Genomic DNA, 14,096 nt, shown 5'->3' on the forward strand with positions numbered 1-14,096 from the left:
TTCTTTTTGTTCCTCGCCCTCTGCTGCCTCCCTCGCTTTCCACTCACCTGCCTCTCCTCCCCCTTCTTGGCCCTTTCATGTTGCATGAATTCTTTTGTCTTCTAAAATAGTCTTAGCCCTTCACCAAAAGGAAAATATATTCATAACAGTCTGCAGCAGAAGGAGGCTAAAATACTTGCTCTAACAATAATCAGTTTGTTGTATGGGTCAAATGAGATTTTGTGCAGAAAAGCCCTTTGGAAGCTATCAATCTCTGAACTTCGTTTTGAAATGGAAGAAACACATCACCATCAAAACTGCAGCTGTGTCCGCCGCCCGCCCAATGTTCTCACTGGGGGTACTTTCCTCGCCGAGCCGCTTTGCCTAGTCGACATCGAATGACCAAATATTGTCTGCTGCTTTCAACTGACACTCGGAGTCCAATGTCTACATGTTACTGCTCCTGCTGGGAGAATTCAAAGCAAAGGTCTGCTATTCTGGTAGGTTGTTAAATTTGTCACTCGATACATTAAGCCTGGAGTGATGTGTCGGAGAGAACTTTTGATGAGTTAGAATGAGTGTGAATAGTGCCCCCTGCTGGAATTATACTTGAAAGGGGGCAGGGAGCACATGAGAGCCCCCGGGCTGGCCAGAGGAAGTCACGACCCAGATGGATTCAAGGATCGTCTCTGCACTGATCTCTTTTCTGGTGCCCGTATGCCCCTTGCGCATTTCTCTTTTAAGGTCTCTCTTTTCTCCCCATAATGATTCAATATCTAAAACCACCATGGAGACATGTTCCTTTGTTAGTGTTTCTCTTCCACCCTCTTGGCAATCAGACAATCAACCGCTGGCATTTGAAAGGACCTCAGAGATTGCCTCGTTGAACGTTGTCAAACACACCTTGGACACAGAAACGCTTGGAAAACTGTGGATGAGATCCTCACTTCAGACACCATTAAAATAAGGCCACAAATGGGGAAAAGGCAGTTTCAGGACCAGAATTCACACGTACTGACTCCCAAACTGTCCCCTGCATCAGTTAAGACTCTTTTAGTTGCAATAAGAAATGGCCTCCTCCATAATGGAGAGCTCACGGGAGGAGTCTCGGGGTGGCTGTGGGAGTAACTCAAGGGCTCAGCAATGTCACCAAAGCCCCAGGTTGGCCCGTTGCCACTCTTCCCCTGGTGCCTGCAGGCAGCCCAGCTGCGCCAGCGGACACAGCCTGAGGTCACGGGCAGGACAGGGACTCACTGTCTCTTCTCTTATGAGCTCAGAAATGTGTCTCGAAGGGCACATCCAGACTCACCTCATATTTTATTGGCCAGGAAGGAATGATTTGTTCTGTCCTACGAGTCCTGGCAAGGAGCATGGAATCCACGTGCTTGGCTTAGACACACTCACCTGGGGCCGGGCCGCCCTTCCCTGGAGCGTGAGGCTGGAGGGACGCGCTCCGATTCCTGGCAAAGCTGGGGCAGCGCACAAGGAAGGGGGCTGCCGAGTGTCAGGGGGCAAGTCCCCAGGGGTTTCTCCCACTTCTGCTTGTCCTGGGTGCGGGGGGCGGGGGGCCGCGCATGGACAACTCTCTTCATGCCTTTTTAAGGAGGCGCATTGAGCAAACAGCTTCGGAAGGTGGAGGCAGCATCTCCAGAACATCTCAGATGTGTTTTTTGCTCAGGAAGTAGAGCCGACGCCGCTCCCCGCGGCCAAAGTTGCCAGCAGTCCCTTGAAAAGACTGGACCTTCCTGCGTTTGAGGCCCTTCCTCTGGGACACAAATCCACTGCCCATGCAGGGTCTGCCTGGACTGCTCCTCAGGCCCCTGTGGGTTTGGGGGGAAACCAGGGAAACCCAGGTGAAGTGGAAATCCGTGCAGCCTGCTGTGCGTGCGTAATGAAGACTTTGTCTCTGACCCAAGGGGTCTTCTCCAGCGCCTGTGAAACTGGGGCAGCAAACTGGTCAGTCTTCAAGTAGAGCAAAGCCCCAGGGGCTCCCCACTTCTCGACACTGATGCAAAGGCAGACATGGTGTCTGCCACGGGCTTCTTCCCAGGGGGCGTGATACAGACATTCAGCTCCGTATGCAACCTACGTCGGGAAGCGAGAACATTCCCAGCCTATGCCACAGGCCTTTGCCACGGCAGGAGCAGGGCGGCGCTGGAGTTGCCCGCTGGAGTCGCCCATCAAGGGTGGTGTCGCTGCCTCCGGAGTCTTCGAGGCTGCCCCCCTTGTATCCACTCGCTGGCGCGCTCTGTAATTATCTCTTTTAAAATGTCAGTTCCTCTCACCCGGAAGACCCAGAGCAATCAGCCGCAAACTGAACTTCAGAAGCTTTTAAACCACACGTGTCGTGTGCCCAGGAGCTGGGATTCCTCGGGGCGTCCCTCAGCAGTGGCAGGGGGCTGACACTGGGTGACTGAGTGAGAAGAGCTCTTCCCTGCGCTCGCACCCCGCGCGCACCCCCTTCCTCGGGGCCTGCTGTCAGTGTCTTTCTTCAGCAGAGCCTGAAGGGAGGATTCACTCTCAGGGACCCTGGCCCTGACTCCAGCTGGGGTAAGAGCCGGAGCAGGCCGCGGGAGGCCTCCTTTCCTTTCCTCCTGGAGAGGGACGCGTCGGTGTTGAGGCCACCATGGTCCGGAGGAACAGACAGTCTGACAACCAGCTCTCGCCGGCTGACTGCTGCTGCTCCAGTTCTCTCCCCACGGGGACCTTATTTATTTCTCTATCTCCCTATTTAATTCACTGAAGTGCCACTGTTGTACATCCTTGCTAATATTCTGGCAGCACAGGATTTCTCCCCTCTGGCGTGGTCGCTGTCGCTCTCCCACCGCCGGCGCACCCACAGTCCCCCACCACAGGGGTCCACGGTGCTCGCCCCCCAACCCCGTATCCCCCTCCTTCCCCACCCCCCATGCCTCAACTCTGTAGTCAGTTTTCAGGCGATGGTTTTAATGTTGTCTTTGTCTGACCGTTTGTTTGGTTTCTCTGTATTCCACGTGGGACGCCATCCGGTATTTATCCTTCTTCTGGCTCATTCCTCTTAGCATCACCCCTTCTGGCTCCATCCACAGTGACCTTTTAAAGACCTGGCCAAGACGCCAATGCAGCAGGAGGAGAGGAAATTAGAGCAGGTTTGTCCCTCCAAGTGAAGCCGTAGGGCTAAACTCGATTTATCCCTAAATTCTATTTCCCTGATGGCTATTGACGCCTTTAAAACAGCTCCCTCTGTCTGCTTGGCTCAGGAGCCCTCGTTCTCTTGACGTCCTGACACCTTATGTCCTAAACACACCTGCTAGAAGAAGGCCACGACAGAACAGACTCAGCCTTACATCTGAAGCCACCTTTTCCCCTTTGATTATGTCCATTCAGAAATACAGGACAAGGCCATTTGGTCCAAGAGCACAGACCATCCACCTGCCTCTGATCGCTCGTCTCCAGATGCCCGACGAAGGTCACTGGCCTCCACCAACTCCACGGGCTCCTACCTCAGAGCGGCTGTGGCACCAGGGGGCATGTGGAATCACCATGGCTGTTAAGATTCAAGCTCTCTTTCCAACGACAGAAAGGATCCAGATTCCTTGGCACAATGAGGTTGATTGCATCGAGCCCTGCCACTGATATCCTGTCATTCAGCAAAGCTAATGCAGCTTTCGGCAGGGCCTGGCCCAGATAGGGGAGCAGCCCCAGTCCTGAGAGAATCCGGACCACTGTGGCTTTGAAATTACAAGTGTGGTTGCTGGAGACATCATCTCAAAACAGTGCCAGCCCCAAGAAGCTGTTTTTCCATCAGCTCGGGAAAAAATGACAGATATTTAATTAAACTGCTCAGAGATTAGGCAGAGGCTTAGTGGTAGTAAGGGCTGCAGCTCTGTGGTGGCAGAGTCTGGAGTTCTGCTGGGGCTGCAGCTTTCATGTCGCCAAGAAGTCTCCAGCCTTGGGGACCCAGAGGCGCGGCTGTGCTGCTTCAGCATTGAGCGGCCCACTCCCCAATCACGAGGGAAATAGACATGAAAGAAAAAATCTGTAAAGCACCAGGTGGTCACTGTGGAAGTTAAAACCTAAAATGTGAAGTGAGGAACCTCTTTACCACTGAAGTCGCCAAAGCAACCACCTGTGCGTTTTCCTGCTATGAAGGGCGATTTGTTAGGGAGGGAGGTTGATTTGAAGCAGATGTAGGCAAAAACAGGTGATCCAGGGGTGTGGGAAGCGAGGTTGGGGGGGAGCCAGGGGCACAGCCCGTGCTTCTGGACTCTCGCGTTGCTCTGTGGGGCACCTCTCCGCAGCCTCCAGGGCCCGACAAGGCTGCAGGTCACCAGCATCACCTCGGGGATTCAGGGAGCCCAGAGTTCCTGTGGGAACCGCAGCGACTGGGTCTTCCCCATGCTCCTGCTGCCCTTTGTCTCTGCAGGGGAGCTTCTCAAAATACCAGTGTCTACTCCAGACTAATTGAGGCAGGATCTTTGGGGATGGAGCCAGACACAGTGTTTCAGGGACTGAGTTGCAGATGGGGCTCAGCTCCCTGGCGCCCCTGTGGAGCTCAGGGCATGCAGAGTCCCAAGGTCTCAGGCTCTGAAGCCTGGACAGCCTGGTTCCCATCCTGCCCCCACGCCTGATGGGCTTAGGACTCTCGCCACGTGTGTCCCCAGTCCTCGGCGCCCTGATCTGGAAAGGGTCAGTGACGGTGACTTCTGGGCAGCTTTTAAAGACGGAGCATGGGAATGCACACCCGCCCCAGCCCAGGCCGCATCCTCCCCGGGCCCTCGGTGGCCAACCCTGACCATGACACCTGGGCCTTCCTCAAGTGATCGGGCCATGGACCTTTGCAGCAAGGGCTCAGGCGATTTTTCTCTCCCTGCTTTGTTTATCCTCCAGAGTCACTGCTGGTTGGTACCTGCAGGAAAATACTCATGTTTTCTTCACACTTTCTGCTCCTCCAGCTGCCACAGAAGTGTCCTTTTCCTTTGACGTTGGCAACGGGCCAGTGGAGATTGTGGTGCGGTCGCCCTCGCCCCTCAACGACGACCAGTGGCACCGGGTCACTGCCGAGAGGAACGTCAAGCAGGCCAGCCTGCAGGTGGACCGGCTGCCGCAGAGGACCCGCAAGGCCCCGACGGAAGGCCACACCCGCCTGGAGCTCTACAGCCAGCTGTTTGTCGGTGAGTCCCGCCAAGGCCATCGCGACCCTCAGCCGGCTCCAGGGACACAGAGGGAGGGGCACACGCCGTGGGGGGCTTGGACAGAGCTCCTTCCAGAAGTAAGTACAGCCCCCTCCAAGGCAGAACAGAGCAAGGTCAAGGACTTGGGGGACCTGGTTCAGGTTCTGCCCCCACCCCCCAGAGCAAGCGAGCGTTCCCAGCAGAACCAGAGGCGCAGGGACATCTCTGTGGTCAGATCTGCACGACTTTAGGTTTATGGTTTTAAAACTGTAGCATAATGTTCTTTCGCTGGTTAGGACTCTTGTCACCAGGCAGAAGGAATAGAGGGAGAAATGGAAGCAGGGAGAGAGGAAAGGAGAAAAGAACATGGCTTCTCCAAGTTCAGGTTGGCCTGAAATGACAGGTGGAGATCCGGTCCTTTCTCTGCCCAACCTCAAGTTTCAAGGCAGAGGCAGATTTAGGGGTCTCCCTTGTGGCCTAGGGGTCAAATCTCATCACTATCACCACAATGGCCTGAGTTCGATCCCCAGCCAGGGAGCTGACCACAGGGCACAGCAGACCTCTCCTGTCTCCCGCCTGCTCCCCTCAGCAGCGGATTTCAGTAGATCCACCTGTTCTGCTCCCCATTCTGTCACACAGGTGAATCCTCTCACCCCCTCAACCTCTGGCCTGCACCCCAGTTCTTCTATGCATAAATAAAATAATCATTTTTTTTTAAAAAAGCAGATTTAGTCTTTCTACATAAGACATCAATCAGCACAGAGAAGAGCAAACAGCTCCCCTCCCCTCCCATCACACACAGGAAATGGCTTCAGCCTCACCATCTTGTCTTCACCTTCGACACACTCCAGCCGAGCCTAACATCACTTCAAATCAATACCTATTTCCATGGCCAGTTCAATTTTAAACTTTCTTTCCCAGAATAGTAATATTTTAGGAAACGAGCCATTTTCCTCTGTTGAATGATAGCAAAAGGGAATTTGAAGGACTTTGTGGCTGTGCCACTGTAGCCCCCCACCCCCACCTGCTCCTCCTCTCTGAGTTTCTAGGAACTCATTGATCGAGTCAGTCTCAGCCCAGGCAAAACCGTGGCTGTCCATCCACATAGCACCTGCCTCGCTGAGGGCCAGCTCATGTTAACGGGGCCCCCAGTCGGTGCCTGTCGTCATGGTGTTGCGATGCTGTAAGAACATTCAAATGCATAAGAAGAAGGAAGAATAGGTGTGTGCTCCTTTGGTGCAAGATGGACACCCCACACTGTTAACTTAGCTGGTGGCTTTGTTGGTGAGACCGACTTGTGAACAAGCCACGTCCGTCAGCCACAGGCCACGGAAGAGTCATTGACTTTGAAGTCAGATGCTGACTCTTCCACCCAATGAGACCCCATTCCTTTCCAAGCCCCCCCAGCTACAGTTCTCTAAATTATTTTCAATTATTTTTTATTAATCAGATGTCAGATCTATTGATTCCACTGAACATTTTGGGCAAATTTTTCTTCACCGATACGTCTTGCCCAGATCACCTAAAACAAGCTAAAAGCTGTTAATCCCAAGTGTGCCAGTTACATTCTGCTTGATTTTCATCTTAATAAGTGACCCTAACTGGCCCAATTCTCATTTCTCTGCCTTTGTCTCTGGATGTGCTGGTCTAACCTTACTTTCCTCTCTCTCTGTGCACTGAACACACTGGTCCCAAGAACTTTGGAGACCAAGTATAGTTATAAAATGAAAGGACATATTTGTTAGGGTCTTGGAGAAAGAGTTTTGATTCATTTGAACACGATGACTTAGAACAGCTCATAAAAAGAGAGAAGAATCGGGCTGGGGTCAGAATATGACAGAACAATTAAACTTACTTGACAGGCAGAAAAACAGCATCTCAGGGAGAAGAATGTTGGGGAATAGAAAGAACCAGCAAGAAAAACCCAGGAGAGGGGAAGTCCAGTTTCATAAAACTGTTTGTTATTGACAAATAATATCAGTGTAACACACAAAATAAGATTAAAGTATGTTCCTTAATTTGGTAATTATGAAACCACTGTGTGCATATGTATGTGTTTAGAGGAACTAGGGTACAGGCCAGAGGTGCGGGGATGAGAGGATTCACCAGAGACAGAGTGGGGAGCAGAACAGGCAGACTGACGAAATACACTGCTGAGGGGACCAGCGGGGAGACAGGAGAGGTCTGCTGTGCCATGTGGGTAGCTCCCTGGCTGGGGATCCAACTCAGGCCACAGCGGTGATAGCACTGAGACTGAACCCCAAGGCCACCAGGGAGGCCCCTAAAAAGAAATCACTTTGACTCAACTTACAGCTAAAACAGACTTGAAGTACAATTGATCCTTGAACAATTCCGGGGTGAAGAACACTGACCCCCACACACACACACACACACACACACTGGAAAATCCACATATAACTTTTTTTTTAGATTTATTTATGCATACAAGAACTGGGGTGCAAGCCGGAGTTGTGGGGGGTGAGAGGACTCACCAGACAGAGTGGGGAGCAGAACAACAGGATCTACTGAAACACACCGCTGAGGGGAGCAGCAGAGACAGGAGGCGAGACAGGAGAGGTCTGCTGTGCTGTGTGGGTAGCTCCCTGGCTGGCCGGGATTGAACTCATGCTGCAGAGGCTGTGGACAGCTTTACAGTGCTGCACACATATAACTTTTGACTTCCTCCCAAACTTTACAGATAGCCTGCCCCAGACCTAAAGCCTTATCAATAACATAAGCAGTTGATTAACTCATTTTTTGTCATAGAGGGTTATATACTATATTCTTACAATAAAGTGGATTAGAGAAAAGAAAATGTTACTGAGAAAATACACTCACAGGACTGCACTGTATTTCTCCACAATGTAAGTTGGCACTGTCTATTGACAAGAAAACCACATATAAGTGGACCCACATATTCCAAACCGTGTTGCTCAGGGTCAGCTGTCGGCCTTGGCTCTGCAGGCAGAGTGGACTCAGAGGAGGGCCGGCTCTCCCGCACCTGTGTTAGCAAGGACAGAGTCATGGCTCCTTTTTCAAAGTAGCTGAAAAACCAAGAAAGGACACAGTTCTCCACTCGACACTTAAAGTAGAAATAGAAGCTATTTTCATAAAAGGGTAAGAAACATTAAAAAAAAATTTAAGCCAAAAATAAGTGTAAAGGAACGCGTAATAAAGGCAAGAGCAGAAAGTTTACTGGAAAACAGAAGCGCTACAGAGACAATGACCCAAGAGAAAATTTGTTTTTATTTGAAATATAAATAACTTTGATTAACCCATGGCTAACCTAATCATAAATGACAGACAGATAAACAAGAACAAGTCATCAATGCCAGAAATAAATGAGCCGCTACGTGACAGAGCTCACAGGTGTTAAAGGGTAAAAATGAACTCTTATGAATTCATTCTGATCTATTTAACAGCCCAGTTTGACTGGACAGATCCTTGAGAAAAACAAGTTAACAAAACTGAGAGAAGAAGAAATAGGACATCTAATTATCTCTAAACAGAGAAAAAAAAATCAATACATCGCCGCAACATTAAAGAAGTATGTTTAACACAGGTCTTCTGGGATCCAGACACTCCCCAGTGGCTGCTATTTGTCTGGAAAATGCAGGAAATCTCCTCATGTTTTTGATCCAACATGAGTGGCAAGCCTAGGATGGGCTCCCAGGGAAGCCCAGCAAAGCTGCTTCAACCACACGGAACCCCCAGCCCTGGCAGCCCAGGTGCCCAGACCCTCGCCCACCCTGGCAGTAGCCTGGGGCCAGATTTTTCTTAGTGGGGGAGAACAGTATCCTCGCCACGTCGTTATCTCAGGACCAAGCTGGATAGAGCCCAGCATGGTTCAGAGACATCCAGGGACATGGCCGTGCTGGCAGCTAAGGCGGCCACAGTAGGACTCAAAGGAGTGGAGTGTCCACTGGACACACAACTCGAGCCCAGGGCCTGGTCAGGGACTTGGCGGTGGAGGCCACAGAAAAGAGACAAGCAGGCACCTTGGGAGAGGTGGCTGGTGAGAGTTACTTTGCTGCGAGCCAGCCACAGGCCACAACATGTAACTACTCTTGGGGGAAGTTTCAGGGAGAGTTTGAGGCTCAGCAAGGTCAGAGGCTGCTCCAGAACTCTCCAGAAAGAACTCAAGCCCCTCCAAGCCTCCTTGGGAGAGAAGATAAGGTCACATTAGCTAATGACAAATGTCCAGATTCAGCCCCCTTGGCTCAGACCTCTTTGCAGATCTCTCTGGAGGTTAAAGGCCATCCCTCTTGTGCAAGATGTCACCCAAAGGAGCTGACAGTTCAGGGTCTTTTGTGCTGGGTGGGAGACCTGGTTGGAGATCCCAGGGGTACAGCCCTTTCGGGACCCTCAGACCAAGGAGGGCCCAAAGCCTGCCCCCTCCTCTTCCTCTGGCAGTCAGCCTGTCAGTCTTTTTCTCCTAGTGGCAACTTGAGTTTGTGGAAGAGTTGAGTTTTAATAAGTGGACATTTAAGTAAACGCAGACAGCAGTTCTGTGAGCAGTGCGAACTAAGCCGGCTAGCGGCCACGAAACAGCCCATCTCCCAAACTGGATAATACAGAGTGTTTGGCCAGCTGCTCCTCACACCCCGCTGTATTCCAGACTCCTGCCTGGATAATCCTACTGCCATCTGAAAGGCAGTGCCATTGAGAGCTCAGAGAAAATCAACATTTGACTGCAAGGTGGAGCTCACCCAAATTTCATGTGAATGAATTGGTCATAGTATCCAAAAAGTTGAGGCTAAAAACATATACAAAGTCCAGGAAGTGAAGCACAAAAACCATTTCCTGCAAAGGTGGCTCATTAGTAACAAGGAGAGTTCTGGCTGATGAGTTCTGGGTGACCCTTCAACACTAAGAGCTTCCCAGGCCCACATCCCTCATTTAACCCACACAGGAACCTTATGACTAGATACCGTGACTACTTCCTATTTCATTTTCACAGTGAGGAAACTAAAGCTAAGGATGAGTTGACAATTTAGGGTTATGCAGATTCAAACCTGTACTTGATCTCAAGGTCATGCGAGTAAAAGACAGAGCTGGCATTGGATCTCAGACCATCTAGTCCAGAGACCAACTCTTAATTACCCATCTTGTCAAAGCAAAAAATGGCGCCCAAATTGGTGGAGCAAGGAAGGCCCTTCTCTCAAGACTTGGGCAGCAGGGGGAGTCTGCCACTGGGTCTGAGTGCCACTCTTCTGAAACAAAGAGAGATTTGTTTTTCATTTGCTTTTTGGTTTTCTTATATTGTAGTAAGATACACAACAGGAGAGTTTCCAAGAACTGAGAAAGGAGAGATGACGGGCCCTTGGCATTTGCCACTGGGTGGTACCCAAAGGAAAAAGTGGACTTCCCCTCATCTTCCTGACAGGAGGGGGGTTGACAGGGGGAGCCAGGCACCCACGCCACAGAAGTCAGAGCCCTCCCAGCCTCCCATGGACACCGGGAGCTGAAGATGGCGCCCTTGACGGCCACAGTTCAAATAAATGGCTCCCAGGACCTGGAGAAACACATTCCCGGGTCGTAAAACTGGCAAAGGACTCTGTAAAAGATATATATCTCAAAGGGGTAGAGAAAGAATTTACAGTGACAAGTTTTCCTAAGTAACTGCTCTCAGAAGAGGGATGTCAGGGTTCTCGGGTCTGAAGAAGCCCATCTGGAATCTGGTCAAGTGAAGGGGAAGTCAAGACTGTCTTAGCCAGGACTATGCCAGGCTCCCTCACTGGGATGACCCTGTGGCACAGGGCGTCTGAGAAAGCGTGTAGCACCGGGTGCTACCTGAGCTACGAGGTGCAGACAAGGCTTCCCACAGGGCACAGGAGAACCCACCCCCACAAATTTTCACACCCACCCCCACTAGAAATATCTGACTGAGATCAAGCATGATAGAAGCCCAAAAGCCAAAGTTGCAGAGAAAGTCAGACGATTATGGCAGATAGCATCTCAGATCACTCTAGTTCCAAAATACAGTTTTCAGCTCCATCATTCAAAATATCCTCCCCTTTTGGGCAGTGACTTAGCCAGTAGCTGGGACTACAGGGATGGAGCTTTTACTCAAAGGCTTACACGTTGGTCCCCTGACCTCCCAGACAGCTAGAAAGTGACGCCATGATCGGAAACTCCGCCATAAGTGAAAAAAATAAAGTGATTTGCTACATAAACTCCACCATAAAGATCACTAGATGAAATCAATTATCTACAAAACAAAAATGCAAATAAATACAGAAGGCGCTGTGGGATGCCTGCCCCTTCACAGCTGCTCACCACACCCTTATCCTTTTCCTAACCTTTCTCCACACCTTGCCCCAAGGCCACACTGCTCTCTTGTCTACAGAACTACTCCGAGCCAAGGCTGGTCCTTCCCCACTTGAGTCTCCGTATGTTACACTGCCCTTTGCCCTTTGGCGATCAGAACTAATTAACTTTGCAATTCCAGCTCTCTATTTTACAGTTAAGAGTTTTAACATATTAAATAGGTTGTGACAGGCACCGTGTTTGCTTTAGTGCAGATACACTCCCAACATAATCAAGCTGACAGTGTACTTTTAACCTCTTTTGAGCCTTCAATAAAAAACTGTCAGTTAACTACCTGTGCCCCTAGGTGCTGAGCTACTCTTCTGTGGCAAAAGTTATATGCGTAGAAACTTCTAGAGAGAGATTTGTTAGCTAAAAAAGGAGCCAATCTCATGTGCCAGGGACTCTCAAGACAGTTGGAGTGGTCTGATCCAGGGAAGATATTTTAATGTATCAATTTTGCAGTGAATATGGGGGCAAAAAAATTTCCATGGATTTATCAAATAGTTTCTCATACAGATTTTTTTTAGTCTATTCTTTCAACATAGACTGAACAGAAGGTGATAGGAAGTGGCAAAGGTAGGCAGAAAAGCTTGTAATGAGAGAAATTCTTGTCAGTGGCACAATATGGGGGTGGTTGCTGCATTATATGTATGTCCTTGTTTGATGTAGCCCATCCCTTGAGGGTGAGTGCCTGGGTTTCCCTGAACACTTCACTGCCATGAATCACCCTTTAATGGATACATTTATGCCTCCCTGTTACTCTTGTGAGGTTTTCTTTGGGGAGCGAGGGGCTTATTGGACGGAGGCACTTAGCTTGTTTCTATAACTTGGCTAAATAATGCAGAAGTGAACACAGTAGTGCTTCTATCCCTTCAAATTAGTCTTTTTGTATTTTCGGATAGATACCTAAGAGTGGATGAATCAGATGGTAGATTGCTGGATCAGATGGTGGATCTATGCTTAATATTTTGAGAAATCTCCATGCTGTTTTCCTTAGGGACAGGACCAGTCTACATTCGCACCAACAGTGCATAAAGATGACCCATATTAAAAAAATAAATAAACAGAAACAATAAGTTGTATTCTTATTTCTGAAATTCTTCTTTTCCTTCAATGTTTCTTAATGCCACTGTAATACAGGAGTTTCTTAACCTTTCAGGGGTCTTACTGAAGAGAAACGGTCCTCTTCAGCAGTGCTGTGGGACCAAAACTAGGGAGATACTCAACACCCACCACCCAGGGGCCACAGCCCATGACTTCTTTGGTTTCAAAGTTTATTGGGCACAAAGGAAATCATCACTTACCCCTCTGGATTCTTCTTGGATAGCAAATAATCAAACAAGCATCAGACAGATTGATAAGAGAAAAAGTCAAAGGAAGTTTAATAATAATGTGTGCACCTCTTACATACATGGGAGAGAACAGCAGGGCTGAGGAACTCACCCACGTGACTTTTGATGTCATTGTAAATTGCTTTCTAAAACAGAGGGGTTTGTGGGTAGCAGGAATGGGAATATCAGTTAGGGAGGTTATCAGGGAAAGCACAAAGGTATTCAGATTTAAGCCTTCTGCAGAAGGATGTAAGCTCTTCTTGTAATAAATTTCTTTATTTCCTCTTGTAAATAATTTCTTCGTGGTACAGTGAGGGAGATGTGCTTACAGAGATGGGTTGGCATGTAAATATCTTTTCAAAAGCAACCTCCCCCAGTCTTTAGAACCCCTCCCCTGAAATCAGCCTTTTACCAAAGACCTATTTTAGGGTGGCAGTATTAAACTTTGCTCCCCTGTACAGTATTAAACTTTGCACCAAGAAAAAATATTATTTCAGTGATGCATACAAGAGTCTCCTCTCTGCTGACCTAGACACCACCTTCCTGGCTCCAAGCTGCCAGCCTCACCTCCCGCTCTCGGCTTCAACCATTCTTGTGGCTTTGGGGAAAATGGTCTGCCCAGTGGTGAATGACTTATCTCAGATATAAATCACCCTGAGAGCATTTCTTTGCTATATACAGCAATGTTTGCAGACATGTTAGATGGAGGAGAAAAATATTCTCATATGACACAGGCCCTAACATCAACACGGCAATTCTAGCACAAGTGTTTGGGCTTTAAAGTCAGATCATCTGTCAGTGAATTCTGGCCACTGCCTGGCCTGTGAATCAACTCTCTTGGTCTCAGTTTCTTCCCCTGTAAAATGAGGATAACAGTAATATCACCCTCTGAGAGTTAAAATTCTTAAGGTTTGGAGCAGTGCCTGGTAGAGATAGTATCTGATTCATATTGTTTTTGAGATAGTTAATAAGTAATCATGTGACCTCGCCACTATGTCCTCTAGAATGAATTCAGACCTCCTAGTACTATCCCCGTCCCAGAACAAGTCACATTTAGACACATGTGGGTGCCCAGTATTCCCTCTCTATATTGCAGGGTTTTTTCTAACTTAAATAGTTGGACTCCCATATTCTGTGCGTCCTTTACTCTGAGGACATAAAAAAATCCATGTGGTGATAATGAAGTAAAAAGGAAAATCCATCCTATTGAATGAAGTTATGAATGAGCACTCATGAGCATTATCTGAAAAAGCATTTCCCCAAACCCCCGCTCTCTGCGTATGTAAAAGCTTTTTCATATACGCCTTCTAATATCGAGCTG

The 14,096-nt window shown here is 49.0% G+C and overlaps 1 protein-coding gene across 1 annotated transcript in view; it reads left to right on the forward strand.

Annotated features, from left to right (window-relative positions):
- The window catches only part of CNTNAP2 (contactin associated protein 2), a 1,162,155-nt gene that overhangs the window by 1,010,930 nt on the left and 137,129 nt on the right, over positions 1-14,096 (forward strand). Inside the window, exon 17 of the mRNA XM_037515219.2 lies at positions 4,914-5,132. Coding sequence (XP_037371116.2) covers positions 4,914-5,132 — 219 coding nt within the window. The remainder of the gene's footprint in view (positions 1-4,913; positions 5,133-14,096) is intronic.

The sequence above is a fragment of the Talpa occidentalis genome, unplaced genomic scaffold (genome assembly GCF_014898055.3).
Source record: "Talpa occidentalis isolate TD23 unplaced genomic scaffold, MPIMG_talOcc4v2.1, whole genome shotgun sequence".
Classification (NCBI taxonomy): domain Eukaryota; kingdom Metazoa; phylum Chordata; class Mammalia; order Eulipotyphla; family Talpidae; genus Talpa; species Talpa occidentalis.